The following is a 19,511-nucleotide window of genomic DNA, read 5'->3' as shown; positions in this document are numbered from 1 at the left end:
AGACGCTTAACGACTGAGCCACCCAGGCGCCCCTAGAATACATTTTGATGATTGAAAAGATTTTAGTTCTCATAAATTTAGTTCACAGATCTTTTTGTTTTTCCTAAAGACATTCTCATAATTTGCTTTTTTTTTTTTTTGGCATAGTCTTGAAAACGCATATCCTCGATTTAATGTATTGTTTCTCTTTTCTGTTCTCAAACAAAAGCAATGAAGACAATAGACTTTTTCAACGTCAGTTTTGTACTTTTAGTCACTTGACTGACAACTAAATTTAAGTCACTTTTTCAATAGTATTAATACATTGACTTTATACTTGGTTATCAGTATTCATGGATTGTCAGGATGAGTGCCCAGGATTACAAGTGGAGTGTTGCAGAGGAATCCCTTTTTCCTGTTTGAAACCTTTGATGGCTCCCCACCACCCTCAGGATAAAGTCCAAATTTCTTAATATGGCCTAAAAGGCCTGGTATAATTTTCCTTGGCTTAACACCAGCTTTATATTTTCTCCTTCCAACTCTTCCATACATCCATATTGAATGAATTACTTTTATTTTTCCTAAAAAGGCATGCTTTTTCATATACAAGAAAAAATAGACTGGTTCACCCTATTATATCTTCTATTAAGTTTTTTGCTTTTTCATCATAACAATCATTTATAACCATTTTGTTATTTGTATCATTATAGTGTAATGCTTATTCCCACATCGGACTCTAAGCCCTTTAAGGACAGGGACCACATCCCATTGTACCTGGGACCAACCAACACCCAGTACATACCTGACAAATAGTAGGCACTCAATAAATATTTGTTGAGTCAGGAAAGAGTTGCCTGGATAGATGGTTAGGCTGCTGACCTACGTATGCTAATGATTTAACTAGACTAACCATGTAATATACATAGTCAGCTAACGCTTTCATGTCACAAGAGAAAAATGATTCTTAGCACTGACTACTTATACTTCTTTATTAACAATCCTCTTTTTCTCTTCTCCTTGAATGAAGCCTGTTGGCGCACATTTTTAAAAACACAACTTTAGGGCGCCTGGGTGGCTCAGTTGGTTAAGCAACTGCCTTCGGCTCAGGTCATGATCCTGGAGTCCCAGGATCGAATCCCGCATCGGGCTCCCTGCTCAGCAGGGAGTCTGCTTCTCCCTCTGACCCTCCCCCCTCTCATGTGTTCTCTCTCATTCTCTCTCTCAAATAAATAAAATCTTTAAAAAAAAAACACAATTTTATTGGCCAATAACTAAATTCCTAGCATAGTTATCTGATGGGTCAGGGAAGAAACACAAATTATCCTGTGATATGTTCAGTGTTGGAATGATTGATTCTCATGGTGGGCGAATATTTACAATAAAAAAATATAGATGAAAGTTAATATTTCAGTATTTTTAAAAAAATAAGGATCTATATCAGCTAAATGTAACTATTAACAACCAATATATAAGCATGTCAAAATAATGTCCTTCTATTAATAGAAACTTTAAACTCAGAATATTTTGTAAAGCAGCAGAATAATCTGCCTCTTTAAGTGAATGTTAGCATAATCTCCAAATAGTAGCAGTTTGTTACCTAATTACCTATTCTATATGTATAGCATGGGCTCTACAGTTAGATCTGGGTTTGGGCCCCAGTTCTGACAAATACTAGCTCCCTGATTATGGGGGAGTAGTTTTGCCTCTCAGTTCTAGTTTGTTATATAAAATCAAAATAATGAAGTCGTACATTATGAAGCTGCTATAGGGATTAAAGAAAATAATATATACATATATGGAACTTAGTGTTGCCTGACACATAATAGTGCTTAATAAATCTTAGCTGTTATTATTTGAATATTAATTAGACCAAAATGCTTTTTTTTTTTTTAAGATTTTATTTATTTGACACAGAGCACAAGCAGGGGGAATGGCAGGCAGAGAGAGAGGGAGAAGCAGGTTCCCTGCAGAGCAGGGGGAGCCTGATGTGGGACTCAATCCCAGGACCCCAGGATCATGACCTGAGCTGAAGGCAGCCGGTTCACCAACTGAGCCACCCAGGCACCCCACCAAACTGCTTTTGAAAGCAGATTTATTGAGATATAACTCATTTAAAGTGTACAATTCAATGGTTTTTGGTATATTAACCATTGTGCAACCATCACCACAATCAATTTTAGAACATTTTCATAATTCTATAAAGAAAGCCCATCCCTTTTAGCTATCACCGCCAAACTCTCTTTCCCCCAGCTGTAGACAACCAATAACCTGCTTTCTGTCTCCATAGATTTAGTTGTTCTGGGTGTATTATATAAATGGAATTATTCAATATTTCGTCTTCTTTGACTGACCTCTTTAACTTCGTATCATGTTTACAGGTTTCACCCATGATTGTAGCATATATTGGTACTTCATTCCTTTTTATGCCAGAATAATATTCTGTTGTACAGATGTACCACATTTTGTTTATTCATTCACCGAATGGACATTTGGGCTGTTTCCACCTCTGGCTACTGTGAATCATGTTGCTGTCAATATCTATCCGTACAAGTATTTGTGTGGACATATGTTTTTATTCCTCTTGGGTTTATACCAAGTAGTAGAATTTCTGGGTCAAATGGGAACTTGATTTTTAAGTTCTTGATGAACTGCCAGTCTCTTTCCCAAAATGGTTCACCACTTTATATTCGCACCAGCAGTTTTGGAGGGTTCTGCTTTCTCCACATCCTTACCAATAGTATTTGACTTTTTGATAGTAGTTATCCTAGTGGATATAGAATGGTATATTACTGTGGTTTTAATGTTTATTTCTCTAATTACTAATAATGTGGAGCATCTTTTCATGTGTTAATGGCCACTTGTGTATCTTTGGTGAAATGTCTATTCAGATCCTTTGCCCATTTTTCTTTTGGGTTGTCTTTTTATTATGAAGTTGTAAGACCAAGGTGCTTTTTAATATTAATTTGTATTGCCACCAACCAAGATGTTTTAGAAATAAGTTAATGTCAAACTTTATTTTTTTTACAGGTACTAAAAACTTACCCCAAAAATATTTGTAAATGAGAGATAAGGCTGACTGGGATATCAAAAGCAAAACATTTGCAAATACTGGACATCATGCGTAAAGGGGTGCTGAAGGACCCAGAGATTGCTGATCTCTTCTACAAAGATGATCCTGAAGAACTTTTTATTGATTTGCATGAAATTGGACATGGCAGTTTTGGAGCAGTTTATTTTGTAAGTAATTTTAGAATTGTTGAGAGAGATTAAATTAGGGGAGTTTGAATTCTACACATTCGATTACTTGTAAAATATACTTGCTTTTAGTGTTAATTCTGTAAATTAAATGTCTACACTAGAGGCAAATACTCATTGCTGAAAAGATAGTCCTAGAATTCTAGGCGTTATTAAAGTTAGTGGAATCTCTGTCACCTGACTCTGCTACCAAGGTAGTCCAAAAAATGTTATAAACTTGAATTTTGGCCCTATGCATTTCCTCTATATGCCAAGCTCTTTTCTGCCTCAGGGCCTTTATATATGCTATTCCTCCCACCTAGAAAATTCTACATATTGCATCCCCATCCCTGCCTAACTCCTGCTTACCCTACAGATTTCAGCTTAAGTGTTACGTCCACAAGATGTCCTTTCCTGTTCAACTGTCCAGTCTTTAGAAAGACTAAATTAAGTCTTTCTTTATGACCTCATAGCACCCTGTGCTTATATGTTGTTGCATTTATCATAGTTGTAATTAAATAATTACATGTGAGATTTTTAGACTCATGTATGTCCCTCCCCTTACATAAATGCCATGCGGGCAGGGCTTATGCCTACCTTATCCATTCTGTATCCCCAGTAACCTGTACAATGTCTGGTAATAGTAGGAACTCAATAAATGATGGACAGATGGATGTGTGAATGGATAGCTACTCAGACAGGTGGACCAATAAAGATTTTTAGTAACATTCATGTCAAGTCAGTATTTTAGGTTAAAGGGTATAACGCTTAGCCCCCTAAAGTCAGTTTGAATTCTTAAGACTGTGGTTATCTTCTGATAAGAAGAATGAGAAGTGACTGAAATGTTACCATAGCTCATTCACCAATTCATTATAGAAAATGTAGTTTTAATTTATTTATATAACCTTACAAGTTCGCCTCATCAGGGCGCCTGGGTGGCTCAGTCGTTAAGCATCTGCCTTCGGCTCAGGTCATGATCCTGGGGTCCTGGGATCGAGCCCTGCATTGGGCTCCCTCCTCCATGGGAAGCCTGCTTCTGCCTCTCCCACTCCCCCTGCTTGTGTTCCTGCTCTCGCTGTCTCGCTCTCTGTCAAATAAATAAAATCTTTAAAAAAAAAAAAGTTCGCCTCATCAAAATCACAAATACTTAAGAGACCTAGTCCATGAAAGCAAGTGATATTTAAGTACTACTTATTACTTATTTCTCCTCTAAACCTGTTATTGAATAATTTTTTTTCTTAATCAAACAGCATTTGACTTTTAAGTGATCCTTTATGGTTTGGCATCTGGGTAGGGCTTATCTTCAGTCGTCCTTCCAAATAAGATTTTATTAATTGCATTTTTATTTCATTTTTTTGTTTCTAGCCAAATCTTCAGTGTGGGTTTCCCCCAAACTCTTTCTCATGCCTTTATGTTTCTGCTCAGCACTACCACTTCTCCTTTGCCCCCATTTAATATTTGGCTTCCACTCAAGTACATTTTATCATTAAGTGACCGTCCATGGCTGAAAAGTATGCTAATTTTCTAGTCAACACTATGTTAGTCTTTGGGCTTAGAATAGTATTTAAAGCCCAATCAAAGTCCTGCTTCCTCATTCACAGGGATGCTTTTTTTTCCTTAAGTTTATTTATTTATATTTTTTTTTTAGTAATCTCTGCCCCCAACTTGGGGCTCAAACTCACAACCCTGAGATCAAGAGTCGCATATTCTATCAGCGTGAGCCAGCCAAGCACCCCAGAGATGCTTTTTTTTAAAGATGATTTTTAAATTATAAATGTACATACAGAAGTGTGCATAAATATATACCCATATGTCTTGATATGTAATTTAAAGAACAGTTAAGAGGTAAATCCCTTTATAAAGACCAGCCAGGCCAAGAAATAGAATATTGCCAGCACCCCAGAAGCCCCTCTTATGTCTATTTTGAATTTTATGGTGATTATTTTCTAGTTTTTCTTTATATGTAACCCACTTTCTTCTGCACCCCTAACAATATAATTTCGTTTTGCCTGGTTTTGAACTTTTTAAAAATTGAAACATTCTGTATATATATTTATTTGTGACCTACTTGTTTTGCTCCAAGATACTTTCCTCAGTCATCTTTTTTTCTTTCTATTTATAACTCATTCATCCTCTCAGAATCTCTTTTGGCCAGAGTCAGAGGGTAGTTCCAATCTCTGTCTGACTTTTGTATTTTAAAAAGCAGCTAGATATAATGAGCACTGGGTGTTATATGCAACTGACGAATCACTAAATTCTACCCCTGAAACTAATAATACACTATATGTTAACTAAATTGAATTTAAATTTAAAAAAATAAATAAATAAAAAGCAGCTAGGCCCCTCTCAAAATTCTCCTTTTGACTACAGTAAACCAAGCATGTTTTGAAATTTACAAGCCTTTGGACTAAGGACAAAATGAGACCTACTTTGTAGGTCATTTGTAGTAGGCTGCAGGAGACCTAGCAATTTATTTGCTATTTAGGCTAAGTCCTGTCTGTTTAGCTAGAGTATATGCCTTTTGAAAATGAGGACTCTTTCTAATATCTCTTTACAACTCTAAAGGTTAGCCCAATGTCCTGTTTACAGTAGGCACTAAATATATGTTATTTGTTGATATGATAGACTAGAAAAATCATAAGGATATCTGGGTGACTTTGAAAATGTAATCATTAACTGTATAGTATTGCGTATACGAGTAGTACAGGCCCATATAAACCCGTAAGGCACTAAAAAACAGATTAAAGGGGAATTAATTTACACTTTACTGTAAAACCTAGGAAAGCTTTAACCTTTTATCTATAATGGTCACATAGGTAATACCTGAAAATGGATTTCTCATTGGCCACAGTAATATTTATGTGTAGTTCCTCCCTCACTATTAATAGATTCTTCCTCTTGTTACTCATACCATGATAACCAAGAAGACTGTCATCTCTTTCTTGGACAACTGCAATAGCCTCCTAAGACATCTTTGTGTATCCACTGTGGTCTCTCTTTAGTCTGTTGTCCGCACTACAGTAAGCTTGGGGAAAAAAGAAGTAAATCTGATCAAAACCCTTACTGTAGCCAGCCTACGACGTCTTCCGCAGTGTGTCCCTGATTGTACCGAAGCTGTACTCCCTCTGGCTCTCATTGCCCTAGCTATACTATAATAGCTTCCGTTTGACCATCATCATAGCATTTTTGCATAAACTGTTCTCTCTGGAATGTTTCCCCTTTTACCTTCACGTTCTTTTTTTTTTTTTAAAGATTTTATTATTTATTTGACAGAGAGAGACACAGCGAAAGAGGGAACACAAGCAGAGGGAGTGGGAGAGGGAGAAGCAGGCTTCCTGCAGAGCAGGGAGCCCAATGCGGGGCTCGATCCCAGGACCCTGGGATCATGACCTGAGCCGAAGGCAGACGCTTAACGACTGAGCCACTCAGGCGCCCATTACCTTCACGTTCTTAACTCCTGTTCCTCTTTTTGCTCTCAGCTGAAGCCTCATTTCTTCAGGGAAGCCTTGCTTGACCTGCCCATTTTTGTTTCTCAGAGTAACACATACTCTTCTTTATAGCACCTGTCATAATTGCAATTTTACATTTGTTGGTTATGATATTTTTGTTACTGTCTGTAACAAGCGATAGGTACTGGGCATATTTACTCAATTCTTAGCCCAATAACTGACACTTTTTGAATACCTAATAAGTATTCATTGAATTAATGAGTAAATTATAAAGAACTCAGAGAACGTGGGGTACTGCTAATTAGTACTTTTCATAAATCCTAGTCATGCTAGCAAGCCATTAAGACCAGATTCTAGCAACCAACATCTTTATACCTAAACACTGTAATTCTGTTAGACTTTTGTAGTTTACAGCTTTTATGCTAATGATGCCAGGAAATATGTTTAAAGCAAGCTCTCATAGGTTCAATCAACTGAGAGTATATTTAGAAAAAAATGGAAGCTATTGATGAAATACCTCTGTGTGTTTGGATTTACATATGTGATTCAGAAATTAGCAGCATTAACAAATGAGATAGTAAGAAACTCTGTATGAAAGGAAAATAGAAAAGGATCGAGCATGTTCATTTTTTTATTCACTTAAACACAACTATGAAGTTTCTACGTTTGTAGTGTTGCCTTGTTGAACTTCACATATCTTCTATAATCCACCTAAGGCTAATAATTTAATTCTGTCCTTCTGGGTATAATTATTACCTTTTAGTTGAGACTTAATAACTAAGGCAAAAAGAAAAGCTTATTTTTAATTTTTATATTTCTCTATAAATTAGCAACAAGTGGACAGTAATCTAAATGTAGCTGGAAAGGGTTGAGAAAATGTCAGAAACACATAGTACTCTAAATATTTTTTGAATCAATGATCTTGCTTAAAGTTACTGAGATTATTAAGACACTTGGAAGTGTTAAATATGAATGTAAGTTTCAAGAATAACACTTGACATGTGTAGAGGTTGTAATCATAATATTGTTTGAAGTACTGGAAAGCTGAGACCCCACTGATAGTTTCCTTTTTCTGTATTAAAACATTAATTTTTTTAACTTTCAGTTCTGAATTTTAACCAGTATAAAACTGCATTAAAAATTTTACATCTAGGGGCACCCTAGTGGCTCATTCGTTGAGTGTCTGCCTTCGCCTCTGGTCATGATCCGAGGGTCCTGGGATCGAGCCCCGCATCTGGCTCCCTGCTCCACGGGAAGCCTGCTTCTCCCTCTCCCACTCCCCCGCTTGTGTTCCCTCTCTCGCTGTGTCTTTCTCTGTCAAATAAATAAATAAAAATCTTAAAAAAAAATTTTTTTTGTCGGGGCGATGCCTGGGTGGCTCATTCGGCTAAGCATCTGCCTTCAGCTCAGGTCATGATCCCGGGGTCCTGGGATTGAGTCCCACGTCGGGCTCCTTGCTCAGCGGGGAGCCTGCTTCTCTCTCTCCCTCTGCCTGCCACTCCCTCTGCTTGTGCTCCCCGCCCCCAACAAATAAATAAAAATCTTTAAAAAAAAATTTTTTTTTTACATCTAAACCAACTCTTAACTTTAGAGAACAAACTGATGGTTACCAGAGGGGAAGGGGGAGGAGACAGGTGAAACAGGTGATGGGGATTAAGGAGCACACTTGTGATAAGCACTGGGTGATGTATGGAGTTGTTGAATCACTAAATTGTATACCTGAAACTAATATTACACTGTATGTTAACTAACTGGAATTTAAATTAAAACTTAAAAAATAAATTTCACATCTAAGGGGGCGCCTGGGTGGCTCAGTTGGTTAAGTGACTGCCTTCGGCTCAGGTCATGATCCTGGAGTCCCGGGATCGAGTCCCGCATCAGGCTCCCTGCTCAGCAGGGAGTCTGCTTCTCCCTCTCACCCTCCTCCTCCCTCTCATGCTCTCTGTCTCTCATTCTCTCTCTCTCAAATAAATAAATAAAATCTTAAAAAAAAAATTTTACATCTAAGAAGAATCAACATGAAAATGTTTTTCAGGGCGCCTGGGTGGCTCAGTTGGTTAAGCGACTGCCTTCGGCTCAGGTCATGATCCTGGAGTCCCGGGATCAAGTCCCGCATCAGGCTCCCTGCTCAGCGGGGAGTCTGCTTCTCCCTCTGACCCTCTTCCCTCTCGTGCTCTCTGTCTCTCATTCTCTCTCTCTCAAATAAATAAATAAATAAATAATATTAAAAAAAAAAAAAGAAAATGTTTTTCAAATATTGAGTCTGTGCTCCAGTAGGCAGGTTTTGTAAGGAAATATACTTACCAAGTCCTAAGTAATGATTACTCTGTAAATGTAAAGAAATATATATATATATTCTTTAAAGATTTATTTATTTTTAGAGAGCATGTGTGGGGGGAGGGGCAGAGGAAGAGGGAGAGAGAGAATCTCAAGCAGACTCCCTGCTGAACACAGAGCAAGACACAGGCTCTATCTCAAGACTCTGAGATCATGACCTGACCTGAAATCAAGAATCAGACACTTAACTAACTGAACCACCCAAGTGCCCCAAGAAATATATTTTTATCCTAGGGTAACTTTTTTCAAGTCTCTGTTTCCAAATAAGCATTGACTATAAATAACCTTAATAAGCAATTAGACAGTACCATCTGATTCCATTTGTGTGGGTCTTTTCTTTTTCTTTTTATAGAGGTTAAGGATTTGTTTTTTAAAAAATCCCATTACAAGTTAAAATCCCTCATTGCTTGAGCATTTCCTAAACCTGTTTAACCTGCACAGTACATATTCATCCCCAAAATATCCGCTTTTTAGATACAGTCACTCTAACCTTTATTGTAATACTGAATTCACATCAACTTGTCTTTGTTGCTGTCATATGAGCAGTCTTAGAGTTAAATTTCAAAAGCCAGCAAAATGTGAAAGATTTTTGTTTTTAACGAAAGTCCATCTATACCTTCTAAATGAACAAAATATCTAAAAAATGCCTTTGTAGAAGCCTGCTGATGTGAAAACTCTAGTAGATACCTTATTTTTATAATAGGTATTTTTGCCTTTCTTTAGTGCTTATAAAAAATTTTTTTTTCATAAATTAAAATCTTTAAAAAAAATAAAAGGGCTCCTGGGTGGGTCAGGTGTTTAAGCGACTGCCTTCGGCTCAGGTCGTGATCCTGGAGTCCCGGGATCGATTCCAGCATCAGGCTCCCTGCACAGCGGGGAGTCTGCTTCTCCCTCTGACTGTCCACCCTCTCATGCTCTCTCTCTATCATTATCTCTCTCAATAAATAAATAAAAATCCTTAAAAAATAATAAAAAAAATTTTGTGTGTGTTCATTTGTTCAGCATTTTGTCATTCAGTAAGACTCTGGCTGAATTTTTATATCAATAAGTTGTTCATTTTTTAACTTAAAATTTTTTTAATTAGAAAAAATAAAATTTTTTTTAATTAGAAAGAAATTCATTGTTTTATCTGAGGAGCTTCTTTAAGTGTATTAAGAAAGTGATTCTACATTTTTCTCTAAAATTGGTGACCTGATTTTATCAGTGAGTGAATTCCAATCTTTTACCTCAGAACCACTGCTGTAGCTTTACTGGTTTACAATAATAATATCATAGAATCAAAATAGCTTACTGCCATCAGGAGTACGGCACTGATGCAGAGCTCTGTTATTAGAAGAAAGCCAAAATTAGATAATCTTTTAATGTCTTCTATTTTTCCAAAAATTTTTAGAAAATTATCTGGTTTTAAATCTCTTAAGAAAATCTGGAGGAAGACTATTACTTGAGTTATTTGTTATTTTCATGTGTGCTTTCACTGAGTTGTATTCAGGGTATGGAAAAGCTATATAGAGATAATTATGAGACAAGGCAGTCTTTATAGATGAAGACACACACACGTTTGTAAGTATATATGTAATACATTCTTACTATAAAACATAAGTCCCTTTGGAAGTGAAAGTCCCTCTTAAAATTAATCTTATCTTCTGCTGCATTGTTCAGTGCAGTAGCCACAATTTAGATTTAAATTAATTAAAATGTAAACTCCATTTCCTCACTGTAGCCACATTTCACATGCTATCATATACAATGTAGATATAAAGCATTTCCATCAAGACAGAAAGTTCTGTTGGACAACACTGCTCCAGGGATTATCACTGATATATATTCTGGTATAAATTCTCTCATATTCTTTCTACACATACACTCACATTAATATTATTTTGCAAAAATAAGATAATATGCTGCTTGTTTTTTATCTTTCCACATTTCTGTATATTCATATATATTACCTCATACTTTTACTGTTTATTTCATCATGTGATTGTATCACATTATCTAACTGGTTCTCCATCGATGGACATTTTATATGGTGAAGCCAGTATGGATGTTTTGGAAATTTGACTTGTTTTTGTTTAATTGTATATATATTTTTTAAACCCTAATCCTTTTTAATATTATGGTCTTTGCATGTATATGGATAGGGACCTGAAGAAGCTGTATTTTACAGTGGGGGGGAAATGTCTATCTAGCCTATCAGAAGTTGCAGCATCTTTAAACTATGATAGTGAAGTGTGAGAATGTTATTTAAAGTCTCTAGTCGAATATTTAAGTTAAAGTGGCTGAAACATCATTCTTTTTTATTTATTTTTTCTTCTGTCTCAACACAGGCCACAAATGCTCACACCAATGAGGTCGTGGCAGTTAAGAAAATGTCCTACAGTGGGAAACAGACACATGAGGTATGTTAAAGACAGTTGTATACCTAAACTGACATAAACCAGTTAGTATGAAATTGATGGTAGAAACAAAGTTCTTTAAACATTTATCATAGTTCTTTTTTTATTTTTTTTGTGGTGTATATAATAAATATTCTTAATATTCTATCTCAATCAACTAATTTGTGGAATAGAACATAAGTTAGTATAGATTTATCATATATTTTAATAGATTTACATTTACAAGTACTAAAATTAACACAAATTTAAACAGCTTCATTTATTAAACTTTTACTTTGTCCATTTAAAATAATAAAAAGAATATTATATATGTATACTTGATAGTAAAATACTATTTCCAGCCTAAAAATTATACCATTTTCTTTATTACTTCATTAGAAATGGCAAGATATCCTCAAGGAAGTCAAATTTCTACGACAATTAAAGCATCCTAATACCATTGAGTATAAAGGTTGTTACTTGAAAGAGCACACTGCTTGGGTAAGTCAAAGGACCTGTATTATCATTTATTTCCAATTACATTTTTTTTTCTATTTTTTTCTGTTATCTCTTTGTTTTTTTAATTTAATTTTATTTTTTAAAGATTTTGTTTATTTATTTGACAGAGAGAGAGCTAGCAAGAGCAGTAACACAAGCAAGGGCAGTGGGAGAGGGAGAAGCAGGCTTCCTGCCGAGCAGGGAGCCCGACGTGGGGTTTGATCCCAGGACCCTGGAATCATGACCTGAGCCACCCAGGCGCCCCTCTGTTATCTCTTTGATCTGTAAAATTATCAGTCCCATTTCTGTCCCATTTGACTTTTGTTATCAGTATTTAACATTTGTTAATACCTCAGAGTGTGCCATATGGTAAACGTTCTATAAGATTAAATATGATATCTAGCCTATGGGAAATTTTATTTTATAAACAATTAACAGATAGTGAAAAGTTAGTACCATTTTACGATTTTTTTTGCAAAAGTAAAAGGCAGATTCTTTTATTCTCATCCTAGAATTTTTATTGTTGTAATTTCTCATCCCCCACTCAAATTCCCCCAAAATTTGGGATTATGCTTAGTATTACCATCATGGTCTACGTTTTATCAGACAGGGCCTAGCATATAATTAAAATGAAACAGTCTTGGGTGCCTGGGTGGCTCAGTTGGGTTAGTGTCTGACTCTTCATTTTGGCTCAGGTCATGATTTCAGGGTTATGAGATCAAGCCCTATGTCATACTCTTTGCTGGGTGTGGAGCCTGCTTGGGATTCTCTCTCTACCTATCCCTCTGCCCCCAGTCATACCTCAAGAAACTCTCTTGTTCCACTCTATCTTTGTAGTATATTTTTACACGATTGTGTTTCTGTGTTTAGGTTAGCTACTGTTTAGTACATGAAAATGCTATATACTTTGTACTTTATCAGATCTTACGTTCCAATTTAAAGTCCAATCTAACTGTCATTTACTGAGATTCATTTGTTGAGAAGTTACCATGTACAGGTGATCTCCAGTTAGGGAATGGAATTTTTGTTCCCAGATGGACTATCAAACAATATACTTAAACATAAACATTTCTTTTCAAGCAGCTTTTAAGATATCTAGAGTCATTGCTTGTGTTCTGAGCAGAAGAAATTATTCAGAGGAGTATTTCATTATCTGGACATCAGTTCTCTGGCAATCTCCCCCATCTTAAAGGAGTCAAGAAAGGGATTTTAAGCATGCAGGATAAATGTTACAAAATCAAGTGCTAAATATTATGTGTTTGGAGTCTTCAGAAAATCCTCTGAGCTCTTATTTAAAGCCTATTTACTCTTAGATTACATAGAGTGCTCATAAGGTTGGTTAATGGGTCTCTGTCCACAACAGATTTGATAGCTAAATAGAAGGAGCTCATAGGAACTAAATTGCTGGAGACGTGCATACAAACAGCCACAGGACTAATATGACCAGAAGGAAGAAATTAGGGAAGTTAGAAAGCAGACCTATAATTTAGAAGTAGAAGGGCACCTGGGTGGCACAGTCATTTGAAAGTCCAACTCTTGATTTTAACTCAGGTCATGATCTCAGGGTCATGAGATTGAGATTAAGTTGGGCTCCACACTTAGCACAGAGTCTGCTTGAGTTTCTCTCTCCCTCTCCCTCTGCCCTCCTCCCCCCACGTTGGCTCAGTCTCTCTCTGTCTCAAGTAAATAAATAACTCTATTTAAAAAAAAAAAAGGTAGAGGGCGCCTGGGTGGCTCAGTTGGTTAAGCGACTGCCTTCGGCTCAGGTCATGATCCTGGAGTCCCTGGATCGAGTCCCACATCGGTCTCCCTGCTCAGCAGGGAGCCTGCTTCTCCCTTTGACCCTCTTCCCTCTCGTGCTCTCTCTCTCTCATTCTCTCTCTCAAATAAAATAAATAAAAAACCTTTAAAAAAAAAAAGGTAGAGCAACTAGAGCTGTTAATGTCAGGAGCAAACAACTAGCCACAGCTCAGGTGTCCTTGTGTTATGGGATAATAGGGAAAAGATAAAATGATCAAAATATACATTAACATAAAAATTTTAAAAATATAACCATAACTGTCCTAGAACCATATTCTCTCCATTTGGTCTTAAAGTTCTATGTTCATATTCCGTATACTCAGTTAAAGGAAGTTATATGTGCATATTAATTTACTTAGTTTTTTGTTTTTTTTTTTAAGATTTTCTTTATTTCTTTGACACAGAGAGAGAGCTCACAAGCAGGGGCAGCGGCAGGCAGAGGAAGAAGCAGGCTCCCCGCTGAGCAAGGAACCCGATACAGGGCTCAATCCCAGGACGCTGGGATCATGATCTGAGCCGAAGGCAGACGCCTAAATGACTGAGCCACCCAGGAGCCCCCAAACACTCCTTCTTTAACCAATTTTGATGGAAACATTTCTTAACGAAGTAAATTGGGATGTCTGGGTGGCTCAGTCATTAAGCGTCTGCCTTCGGCTCAGGTCATGATCCCAGGGTCCTGGGATCGATCCCTGCATCGGGCTCCCTGCTCAGTGGGGAGCCTGCTTCTCCCTCTCCCACTTCCCTGCTTGTGTTCCCTCTTTTGCTGTCTCTCTGTCAAATAAATAAATAAATCTTTTAAAAACAATAAGGAGTGTTTGTCAATTATACCTCAATAAAGCGGAAAAAATAGTGCACATAAAAGGTTAATGTTTATTATAATATTGATTTAATGTGGAATCTCTCATTTCACAATAAGAAATAAAATTATACATCACACCAGTTAGAATGTCTAGTACCAAAAAGACAAGAAAAAACAACTGTTGGCAAGGATGTGGAGAAAAGGGAATCCTTGTGCATTTTTGGTGGGAATGTAAATTGGTGCAGCCACTGTATGGAGTTTCCCGCAAAAAATTAAGAATAGAGCGGCGCCTGGGTGGTTCAGTCGTTGAGCGTTCTGCCTTCGGCTCAGGTCATGGTCCCAGGGTCCTGGGATCAAGCCCCACATCGGGCTCCCCGCTCTGCGGGAAGCCTGCTTCTCCCTCTCCCACTCCCCCTGCTTATGTTCCCTCTCTCGCTGTGTCTCTCTCTGTCAAATAAATAAATAAAATCTGTAAAAAAAATTTTAAGAACATATACAGTGTAATATTACTCAGCCATAAAAAAGAATGAAATCTTGTCATTTGTGACAACATGGATTGACCTAGAGGGTATTCTGCTAAGTGAAACAAGTTGGACAGAGAAAGACAAATACCATATGATTTCACTTATATGTGGAATCCAAAAAAAAAAAAACAAATGAACAAACAAAAAACCAGGAACAGACTAATAAACACATAGAACAAACTGTTAGTTGCCAGATAGGACAGGGGTGGGGGAATGGGTGAAATAGGTAAAGGGAATTAAGAGGTGCAAACTTCCAGTTATAAAATAACGAAGATGAAAAGTACAGCATAGGGATATAGTCAGTAATATTGTAATAACTTCATATGGTGACAGATGGTAACTACACTTAGGGTGGTGAGCATTTAATAATGGATAATTGTTGAATCACTATGAAGTATACCTGAAATCAACATAATATTATATGTCAATTATACTTCTATTAATACAGAAATAAAATTAATTTTTCTGAATCTGCTTATTTTAATGTTAAGCAGAAAACTATAATAAAATTTCAAAACTTTAAACTTCTGTGTTTCTTATGTTTTAAATTATTCTGTAGTGGAATAATTTTTAACATATATAGTTATATATTTAATTACATATATAAATATATAATAAATTTAATAGTTTAGATGTAAATATATAACTCTGTTATACATAATAATATATGATATATGGGATACCTGGGTAGCTCAGTTGGTTAAGCATCTGCCTTCGGCTCAGGTCGTGATCCCAGAGTCCTGGGATTGAGTCCTACATCAGGCTCCCCTGCTCAGCGGGGAGCCTGCTTCTCCCCTCTGCCTGCCACTCCCTCTCGCCCTGCTTGTGAGCGCTCTCTCTCTAACAAATAAATAAAATCTTTAAAAAAATAATATATGATATATAATATGTATTATGTACCTGGCATTACGAGAATGATATAGAAGAATATGATACTATATATTAATCTTATATAGTGTATGATTATTATATGCTATAATATATATTATAACATCATATATCATATATAATTTTTTATCTCATGTATTATATAATTATATAATTTTATATACTTCTAAATTATTCCATAATACAAAGTACATAATAAACGCATGTTTTTGCATCAATTATTTTAAATGAAAAGAGCTAATATGTTAATAGTGGTTATGAGTAGGTGATGTTAGGAAATTTGTATTTCAAAGGAACATGGTATTTTTTAGAATAAGAAAATAGTATGGAGAGAGAGAGAGAGAGAGAGTGTGTTGTGTGTGTGTGTGTGTTGCTTGTGTGTGTAGAGAGTGGTCACTGAGCACTCATGATTCTGACCTTGTCTATAAATCAGTAGTCTGGGACACATAAAAAAAATCTAAGATGAGAGTAAAAGAATTTTCTCCTTTTGCTTTTGAAAAGACTCCCAAGATTGCAAACCCAGTAAATATCAATAGTATTTTAATAATACTGTTCTAGAAATTTTCTAAGATAAAAATTAAATATCCCTCTCAGAGATGCAAGATATGTAATGACAGACACATAGCAAGCTATGTTTTCAGATTGAGTTCTAAACAATATTTTTCTTGTTTAGAACTGTTTTTAAATGTGAAAATAGGAATTTACTACTTGTTTATTTTATTTAGTTAGTATTTCCCAGTATAGATTATATTGGCTCATGTATTTGGTTGCCACTTTCCAAGTTACAAAATTTAACTTATAGTGCAACCTAGCTACCTTAAATTATTTTTGAAACAAGATAGTGTAGAAACTAGTAAATTAGTAGCAATCTCAGCTTGACCATTTATATCCAGTGCCCTTATAGTCTTAGAAACATTCCAGTTCCAAGGAGGAAATAAAACCATATGATAAAAGTTATAAAAAATCAATTAGTGTCAGATGACCAAAAATTAAATCCAGGTTCAAGTAGGTCAGAATTACTTACTCTCAGGGAGCCTGAGTGGCTCAGTTGGTGAAGCGTCTGCCTTCGGCTCATGTCATGATCCCGGGGTACAGGGATCGAGTCCTGCATCGGGCTCCCTGCTCTGCAGAGTCTCTGCTTCTCCCTCTCCCTCTGTCCCTCCACCCTGCTCATGTTCTCTCTCTCACTCGTGCGCTCTCTCTCTCTCGCTCTCTCTTTCAAATAAATAAATAAAATCTTAAAAAAAAAAAGAATACTTACTCTCCTAGCATTCTTAGTTCCTTGGTTACTTAGTTGGTTTTTAGCAGTTTCTTATTAACTGTCATTATTCTGGTTATTATTTTAATCTATTACAGTTGGTGATGGAATATTGCTTAGGCTCAGCCTCTGATTTGTTAGAAGGTAAGAAATAAAAGCACTATCCCCCTCCTTTATGTTCTGCCTTGACCAGAATAGTATCTACTCCTATATTAAAGTGCAATTTGGGCAAAGCAAATGGATGCTGACTCAGACCTAAGGGTTGTGTGGATGAGCTGTGCAAACTTTATCTCTGCAGCGGCTGGAAAATGTCTCGGGAATGATTAACAGCCCTCCTGCTGTTCAGTGCATGGCCCATCCAGGGCAGGTACTTACTAAAATGTTCGGCTAATATGTATGTAGCCAAAAACATCAATTCATATGTATATATGAAAGAGAGGTAGATGGTATCAAATTATATTGATATTAACTCCTTCAAATATCCTGACTTGACCCAGTTCTCTTCTGCAAATACTATTATAATCAGAGACTGGGTTAAAAATTTACATTAAAAAAAACTTTTTTATATCACCCTTGATCTCTGAATAGAAATTGCTTATTAGGTGCTTTCAAAAATAATGAAAACCTGTAGTTAGAAGAGGTAATTATAGATGCTCTGTGGAGAGGAGAATAATACAACCTAAAACATTCTAGGCATTTAAAATGTCAGAAAGGACTGGTAAATTTGGGCCTGGCCAATTGGAATTAGTGGTGGCTTTTTGACTTGCACTGACAGGTCAATTAACAACTCATTACAGTGAATATCAGGCTTTGTTTTATTTTGTTTTAAGGAGTTTGTTTGTTTGTTTTTGTACTTGAGTTTCCTGTTATCTGATTATTTATTGCAATTCTATAGGAAATATGGTGGATGTGTTCCCAAATTGTCATTTGAGAGTATGTAATTCAGTTTGGTATAACTGTGTAAGATTTAAGAAGAAGAATGCAACTGATTACTACTTCTGAATTTTTCTTTCCTCCCTCAGTTCACAAAAAACCACTTCAAGAAGTGGAAATCGCTGCCATTACTCACGGTGCCTTGGCAGGGGCTGGCCTACTGCATTCTCATGCACTGATTCATAGGTAAGATTGGAGACCAGTTACATGTCAGTTACAGGACTATCCAAGGAATCTTGAAAGTTAGTGCCTGCTCCACTTTTTAGGGTGCCTGTGGATTTATAGGAAGCAAAGAGTTTGCTGCTGCTGCTGGATGTAAGAAGGAAAAGTTGTCACAATTTAGCTTCTGTCTCTTGGTCTGTCCCAGATGTTCACAAAGACTTGCATCACCTCTGTTCTATAGGTAACTGTTCTCCAAGGGAGGATGTTGCAGGAAAATTTGAGGAAGGGCCCAGCAGCCTTTTGATACAATGCCAAGAAGAAAAGAAAATTAGCCTTCCTTCCATATATTTATTTCCTAGCCTGAGTTTCTTCTCCTTTTCCTGTTGCAAATAACAAGTCAGTATTATATAAATGCGTGCTATTTCATAACTTTAAAATATTGTGCTTTTCTATAGTCCACATAGATATTTAGGAAGATATTACTGTATTTATCTTGGCAGATGAAGAAACTGGGACCCTGAAAGATTAAAATAATTGCCCATAGTTTCACAGGTTTTACATAATAAAGATTGAAGCTCAGATTTCTAATTCCTAATCCAAGGCTTTCCTCTACGTTTTATTTTCTCTACCACAACTCCACTGTCCTCTCCAATCTACTTCCTACCACTAACTTCTCCTAAATAAAGATGTTGTTCCTAATCTTTCCTTCTCTCAGTAAAGAACTGCTAGTACAGTTACTTTAATGAATGGTGGCAGAAATAGTGGAATATGGGGTAGATATAAAGGATCTCCGATGGCTCAAAAACAAAAGAAAAAACTTTGACATTTACTAGGAAGAAATGAAACTATTACATCATAGGTTCCCCTTTTGCTTCTGTTTTAATCACACCAGAGTAGCCATTATCAGTTACTGGTACGACAAAGGCAGAACTTCCTCAAAATCGGCAGACCAAAATTCCTGCCATGAATTCGGCTTATGTATAATAAAGACAAAGAATGAACCTAACCATATCTAATAAATGCTGATAAAATGGATTTAACCATAATGTCTATGGGTTTGACAAAAAAAAATTTTTATAGTACATTTTTTTGGTACTGACATGTCATTACCAATGCAAAACTTGTTTATATATGATTTTGCTATTTCCTGTTTAAAGCCGTGGTCATTTTTTTGTGCCTTTGTTAACAAAATATGCATATTATTTAATGTTTTATATTCTATATTATACTCTATCTTCCCTTAGTATATAAAAGAAGTTGAAAAAACAAAGCTTT

The 19,511-nt window shown here is 36.1% G+C and overlaps 1 protein-coding gene across 1 annotated transcript in view; it reads left to right on the top strand.

Annotated features, from left to right (window-relative positions):
• The window catches only part of TAOK3 (TAO kinase 3), a 190,925-nt gene that overhangs the window by 95,192 nt on the left and 76,222 nt on the right, over positions 1-19,511 (top strand). The window contains 5 exon segments of the mRNA XM_027576560.2: positions 3,007-3,216; positions 11,327-11,398; positions 11,774-11,875; positions 17,240-17,285; positions 18,164-18,260. Of these exon segments, the coding sequence (XP_027432361.2) occupies positions 3,097-3,216; positions 11,327-11,398; positions 11,774-11,875; positions 17,240-17,285; positions 18,164-18,260 (437 nt within the window). The 5' untranslated portion in view covers positions 3,007-3,096.

The sequence above is a fragment of the Zalophus californianus genome, chromosome 14, assembly GCF_009762305.2.
Source record: "Zalophus californianus isolate mZalCal1 chromosome 14, mZalCal1.pri.v2, whole genome shotgun sequence".
In the NCBI taxonomy this organism is placed as follows: Eukaryota; Metazoa; Chordata; class Mammalia; order Carnivora; family Otariidae; genus Zalophus; species Zalophus californianus.
This window is presented reverse-complemented; position numbering and strand designations above follow the sequence as displayed.